Source organism: Gadus macrocephalus, chromosome 14, assembly GCF_031168955.1.
Source record: "Gadus macrocephalus chromosome 14, ASM3116895v1".
Taxonomy (NCBI): Eukaryota; Metazoa; Chordata; class Actinopteri; order Gadiformes; family Gadidae; genus Gadus; species Gadus macrocephalus.
In genome coordinates this window covers 270736-278000 of record NC_082395.1, presented here as the reverse complement: position 1 = coordinate 278000, position 7265 = coordinate 270736, and the positions used below count along the sequence as shown (strand labels likewise).

At 50.2% G+C, this 7265-nt stretch overlaps 1 protein-coding gene across 1 annotated transcript in view; it reads left to right on the top strand.

Moving 5' to 3' along the window:
- Positions 1-5820, top strand: part of LOC132471938 (SH3 and multiple ankyrin repeat domains protein 2-like) — a 23606-nt gene extending 17786 nt beyond the window's left edge. Inside the window, 1 exon segment of the mRNA XM_060071327.1 lies at positions 5507-5820. Coding sequence (XP_059927310.1) covers positions 5507-5617 — 111 coding nt within the window. The 3' untranslated portion in view covers positions 5618-5820.
- The last annotated feature ends 1445 nt before the right edge of the window (positions 5821-7265 follow it).

The following is a 7265-nucleotide window of genomic DNA, read 5'->3' as shown; positions in this document are numbered from 1 at the left end:
CGTGTGCATCTTTCTGTTTGACTGTGTGTGTGTCGTTTCTATGTATCTCTTTGAGTGGCTTATACATCTAAATAGTAATAATTAAATTACAAAATTGAAGTGTGTGTGTGAGTGCATGGGTCGTCTGTGCGTGTGTTTTCTGCATACATGTTTCACTAGGTTATGCGTGTGTGTGTGTGTGCATGTGCGTTCGAGTTTGTAGGTGTGTGTGTGTGTGTGCTTTATCAGTGTGACCATGCAGGTTAAAGCCTAGCAGTAGAGAGCTGTGGAGGGGCGCGGTGACCCCTTGCCTCCGTTCAGGCATCACCACGGCCACCTGCAGGGTCCTCAGCCCAACGACCTCATTGGAGCGTTCTGTTATTTAGCAGAGCTGCAGATATATGCATACACAGATATATGTGTTCATATATATGAGTATAAATGTTTTTATATATATGTATGTATATATATATATGTGTTTATACATATGGATATATAATGTTTCCATATGTTTATATATGTATATATAAATATTTAGATATAGATTTATATGTTTATGTACGGTGTATGTATGTATGTGCAGCAGTGCTAACATCCAATTATATGAATGAACAAAGTATGAATGTAGTGTGTGTGTGTGTGTGTGTGTGCGTGTGCGTGTGCGTGTGCGTGCGCGTGTGTGTGTGCGTGCGTTTGAGCGTGTTTTTATTTGATTAAGTCTTTGGGTCCATCTCCTCCTCAACCCCCCCTCTCTGTGCCCTGGGTCCTCCTCCTCTTGGGGGTGAGGGTGAGGGTGAGGGGTAGGGTTGGGTTAGGGTGAGGAGTGAGGAGTGAGGGACGACGACCCTCTGATGAGGGGCCCTTTTAGAGCTCTGGGGCCCTCGAGGAGGACATCCCTGATTGGCTGGAGCTCTTTATGGAGGCTTCTTGTTCATTTCAGTCTCCGCTGAATTGATTCTGATCTTGTAGAATCAATAAACTGGCAGGAAAGGAGATACAGGTGTTTTTACAGTTACTTATGTCTGTATTTATATCTATCTAGCTACAGATATACCTTTATCTTTAAATAGAAATATATATCTCCACCCTCCCCCCACTCCCTCTCCCCCATCTCCGTCCTCCCTCTCCTCCCTCCCGCCTCTCACTCTCCTCCTCTCCTCCCTCTTCAACTCCTCCATCTTCTCCCTCTCCATCTCCAGCCTCCCCCCTCTCCCATCTCCTCCCTCTCCTCCTCCTCCCTCTCCTCCATCTCCCTATCCTCCCTCTCCTCCCTCTCCCTCTCCTCATCTCCCTCTCCTCTCTCTCTCTCCCTCTCCTCCCTCTCCTCCTCCCCCCTCTCCCTCTCCTCCTCCTCCCTCTCCATCTCCAGTCTCCCCCCTACATCTCCTCCCTCTCTCCCTCTCCTCTTACTCCCTCTCCCTCTCCTCCCTCTCCCTCTCCTCCCTCTCCTCCCTCTCCTCCTCCCTCTCCTCCTCCCTCTCCTCTTCCTCCCTCTCCTCCTCCCTCTCCTCCTTCTCCCTCTCCTCCTCCTCCCTCTCTGCCCTCTCCCCCTCTCCCTCTCCTCCTCCTCCCTCTCCATCTCCAGTCTCCCCCCCTACATCTCCTCCCTCTCTCCCTCTCCTCTTACTCCCTCTCCCTCTCCTCCCTCTCCTCCTCCCCCCTCTCCTCCTCTCTCTCCTCTCCCTCTCTCCTCCCTCTCCTCTCCTCCTCTCCCTCTCCTCCTCCTACCTCTCCTCCTCCCTCTCCTCCTCCTACCTCTCCTCCTCCCTCTCCTCCCTCTCCCTCTCCTCCTCCTCCCTCTCCTCCCTCTCCCTCTCCTCCTCCTCCCTCTCCTCCCTCTCCTACTCTCCCTCTCCTCCCTCTCCCTCTCCTCCCTCTCCTCCCTCTCCTCCTCCTCCCTCTCCTCCCTCTCCTCCCTCTCCTCCTCCTCCCTCTCCTCCTCCCTCTCCTCCTCCTCCCTCTCCTCCTCCCTCCCTCTCCTCCCTCTCCCTCTCCTCCTCCTCCCTCTCCTCCCTCTCCTACTCTCCCTCTCCTACTCTCCCGCTCTCCCTCTCCACCCTTCTCCCTCTCCATCTTCCCCCTCCTTAGTCTCCATGACGCCCACTGTCTCCTCTCCCCCCCTGTGATTGGCTGCGTCCCCCCAGCAGTCTTGAAGCTCTTCTTAACCTACTAGCACCACATGCTACCCCCCCAACCATCTACAACTCCTCCTCCTCCTCATCTTTGAGTCACACAACCATGTGTTGCACAACCATTTGTTACCATGCGTTGCCATGACAACTGAGGTTGCGTAGTTAAGCAAAAAAGAGTGTGTGTAGGGGGTGGATGAAAATGAAAAGGTGAAAGTGAGATCTCAGCCACATGCGGGCGCCAGTATGGGCGGGGCTTACTGGGAAAAGAGAAAGGATTGAGAAAGACGGAGGTGGAGCATTTTCACTGCACTGGTGCGATATGAAATGTCTCATTGTGTGATTAAACAGTCTCATTGTGAGATTAAACAGTCTCATTGTGAGATTATACAGTCTCAACGTGTGATGAAATAGTCTCATTGTGTGATTAATTTGTCTCATTGTGAGATTAAACAGTCTCATTGTGAGATGAAATAGTCTCAACGTGTGATGAAATAGTCTCATTGTGGGATTAATAAGTCTCATTGTGTGATTAATTAGTCTCATTGTGTGATGAAATAGTCTCATTGTGCAACAACATTGTCTCCCTGCGTGATGAAATATAGTATTTTTTTGCTCATTGAAATTGGAATTTACTCAGTCCCATATGGGGAAACATCATTTTGAAGTCTAAAGCATTGATGCGTGATGGTACAGCGACATGGAGCAAGGTAAGCAAGGCCAAGGTACTAGGCCTCGGTACAAGGTACAAGGCTGTTATGGGTTAGGGGCTATGGAGGACTTAGGGGTGAACATACAGAACCCTCCTGAGGTAAACCTTCAGCAGCAGAACAGGAACACAGGAACACAGACACAGAGCAGAAAAGCTCCTGAACGTGTCGCCTGCAGCTACGCCTCTCTCCGCTTTAGAGCAGCTTGATGAAGGCTCCTCTATCTCCACTGGAGAGCAGCTTGATGAAGGCTCCTCTATCTCCACTTGATGAAGGCTCCTCTATCTCCACTAGAGAAGCTTGATGAAGGCTCCTCTCCTCTATCTCCACTAGAGCAGCTTGATGAAGGCTCCTCTATCTCCACTAGAGAGCAGCTTGATGAAGGCTCCTCTCCTCTATCTCTATATCTGGTTCTTCTCCTCCTTGTCCATATGTTCTATCTACACATCAGAGCTGACTCTGTGGGGGCCCTCAGTGAGGTGGGGGCCCCCAGTGTGAGCAGCCTCCCTAACACTGAAGGATGCTCTCATCCCCAACACTGACACACCGCTACAAGATCACAGCTCGTGATGCTCGTTGCTATTCTTGGTTTGTTTTTCTGGTTTCATCAAGAAGGAAACCAAACCAAAGTATCAGTGGGATGGAAATGATTAATGGAGCGACCTGATTCATATTCAGATATACTGTACTGTATATACTCTGTATATACTACTGTACATACTGTACTGTATAGACTGTACTGTTGTACTACTGTACATACTGTACTGTATAGACTGTACTGTTGTACTACTGTATATACTGTACAGACTACTGTTATACTACTGTATATAATGTACTGTATATACTGTACTGTTATACTACTGTATATACTGTACTGTATATACTGTACTGTTATACTACTTTATATACTGTAATGTTACACTACTGTACATACTGCATACTGTATAGACTACTGTATATACTGTACTGTATATACTGTACTGTTACACTACTGTATGTACTGTACTGTATATACTGTACTGTTATACTACTTTATATACTGTAATGTTACATTACTGTATATACTGTACTGTATAGACTGTACTGTTGTACTACTGTATATACTGTACTGTATAGACTGTACTGTTGTACTACTGTATATACTGTACTGTATAGACTACTGTTATACTACTGTATATACTGTACTGTATAGACTGTACTGTTGTACTACTGTATATACTGTACTGTATAGACTACTGTTATACTACTGTATATACTGTACTGTATAGACTGTACTGTTGTACTACTGTATATACTGTACTGTATAGACTACTGTTGTACTACTGTATATACTGTACTGTATAGACTGTGCTGTTGTACTACTGTACATACTGTACTGTATAGACTGTACTATTATACTACCTAACCCTAACTCTAACCCTAGGGAGTGAGGTTTCAGGCTGCCACTCAGGGTTAGGGTTAGGGTCAGGGTCAGGGTTAGGGTCAGGGTTAGGGAGGGACCCGTCAGGCTGCCACTCAGGGTTAGGGTCAGGGTTAGGGTCAGGGTCAGGGTTAGGGAGGGACCCGTCAGGCTGCCACTCAGGGTTAGGGTCAGGGTTAGGGAGGGACCCGTCAGGCTGCCACTCAGGGTTAGGGTCAGGGTTAGGGAGGGACCCGTCAGGCTGCCACTCAGGGTTAGGGTCAGGGTTAGGGTCAGGGTCAGGGTTAGGGAGGGACCCGTCAGGCTGCCACTCAGGGTTAGGGTCAGGGTTAGGGAGGGACCCGTCAGGCTGCCACTCAGGGTTAGGGTCAGGGTTAGGGTCAGGGTCAGGGTTAGGGAGGGACCCGTCCAGCTGCCACTCAGGGTTAGGGTCAGGGTCAGGGTTAGGGAGGGACCCGTCAGGCTGCCACTCAGGGTTAGGGTCAGGGTTAGGGTCAGGGTTAGGGTCAGGGTTAGGGAGGGACCCGTCAGGCTGCCACTCAGGGTTAGGGTCAGGGTTAGGGAGGGACCCGTCAGGCTGCCACTCAGGGTCAGGGTTAGGGTTAGGGTCAGGGTCAGGGTTAGGGAGGGACCCGTCCAGCTGCCACTCAGGGTTAGGGTCAGGGTCAGGGTTAGGGTTAGGGTCAGGGTTAGGGAGGGACCCGTCAGGCTGCCACTCAGGGTTAGGGTCAGGGTTAGGGTCAGGGTCAGGGTTAGGGAGGGACCCATTAGGCTGCCACTCAGGGTTAGGGTCAGGGTTAGGGAGGGACCCGTCAGGCTGCCACTCAGGGTTAGGGTCAGGGTTAGGGAGGGACCCGTCAGGCTGCCACTCAGGGTCAGGGTTAGGGTTAGGGTCAGGGTCAGGGTTAGGGAGGGACCCATTAGGCTGCCACTCAGGGTTAGGGTTTGAAGGGGCTTGTAATGGCTGACCAACGGGGTTAGGTTAGGGCTAATGTTATATAGGGTTAGGGCTAACCCTAACCTGTGCAGGGCTAACCCTAACTTCCTGGGGGTACAATAATAACCTGAAAGTCATGTCAATTGAACGTACGTGCAAATCGTCTGAGTTATGCTCTATCAAGCACAGGGATTAAAATGATTTAAGTTCCTAATATCTGTGGGTTCCACAAAGCATTGAAGAGCTTGTGGTGATAGAGAGCTCATGTTATGGTCTCTCTGTTGCCTCCCCCCTCCCATTGATCCCTCTCATCTCTCCTCCCAACCACAAGGTGGCGATCATCGCTGGGAACTTTGAGCTGGCTGAGCTTGTGAAGAACCACAAAGAGACAGACGTAGGTGAGTACCTCCCGTTGCCCAGAGCCACGCTTGGCTTCCTGTAGAGCCAGGAGCTGAGAGGAGACACCCAGTCCAGTGGCTTAGAGGGATCCTAGGAGGTAGGATGTCTGGGTCCTAGGAGATAGGAGGTCAGGATCCTAGGTCAACATGGCTGTGCTCATGGGCTCTGAGGAACACCTTGTGTCTCGCACCAAAGTTATCAGTTAGCAGCTATCAGCTATCAGCTATCAGTTTTTGCTTTCATTCATCAGTTGGGATGATTATCTATATATATATATATATATATATATATATATATATATATATATGTACATATATATACATATACATATACTGTGTATATACATATACATATATATACAAATATACATATATATGTGTATATACATATATTAGGGGTGTAACGGTACACAAAAGTCCCGGTTCGGTACGTACCTCGGTTTTGAAGTCACTGTACGGTACGGTACGGTACGGTTCATAGTTAAGGGGAATTTTTTTTAAAACTGCTTGTTTGTCAACAAATCAGCAGCAATGAAAACACCAATAAACTTGGTTATGGCATTTGCATTTCTGAATTCCCAGACAGCGGTTGTTGAAATAGTGTCGTGACCTGGGTTTGCACAGCTCGTTTTTTTTCCCACAGCAACGCTGATAGTGACGCCTGGTTGGGGCCTTTTATATGCGTGTGCACGTTAAAGTGCTGTAGGTAGACACAGAGAGCCCTCTCCATAGCCGGAGAGCCTGGCAGAGACCCTCTCCGTCTACGACACTGCTTACATGGTTCGTAGACAACATATAAGATAGATCGGGCGGCGAATTGCATTGCGCATCCGACAACCCGACGGAGAGCTGCTGAGGGGTCTTCTTAGTTACGGAGTCGGATTACGGAGTCAGAGTAGCATACTTTGGCTAAACGGTCCGAGGGGAACTCCGACTATAGTTTTAAGTCCCGCATCACAAAACAAGCCTTTACATTCGCCGTATTAACGCTACGTACGCCACATTTACGCACCGCGGTCCACCTCTGTAACCGCACCGAAGTGCCTGTACCGTGACGGCTCAGTACCGATACGTGTACCGTCACACCCCTAATATATATATGTATATATATATACATTGTGGCATCCCGCCACGTGGTCCTCGGCCTGGACGGGCCCGGGGTACCGTAGAGGACGGGGTGTACCACCCCCACCCACCAGCCGGCGAGAGAGAGCAGCCCTTTCGGCACCCCAATCAGGGTGATTGGGGGACACCTGGCCGGTGGCAGAGGAGATATAAAAGGGCTGACACTTGGACAGCACGGCACAGCACGGGAGGAAGAAGGAAGCGCTCGGGTCCACGTGCAGCTAGAGCCCCACGGAGGCCCTAGAGACCGCGAGTGCCTTGGTTGACTACAGTTGACTGTTAATAAATGCCCGCAATGGCTTTAACCTTCACCAAACGCGTCGTTTGTACCGGTAACCCGGCTCATTTAAGGAGCGGGTTACCACACTTGGTGGAGAATGCAGGCATGAAGATCCCACTACAACCCCCCGGTAAAGTACCCCACCAATTCGGTATGCCGAACCCGGTCGGGACAGACGCCGCTGGCGCCGCGAGAGACGCCGCCGCCGCCGCGAGGGACGCCGCCGCCGCCGCGAGGGACGCCGCCGCCGCCGCCAGGGACGCCGCCGCCGCCGCCAGGGACGCCGC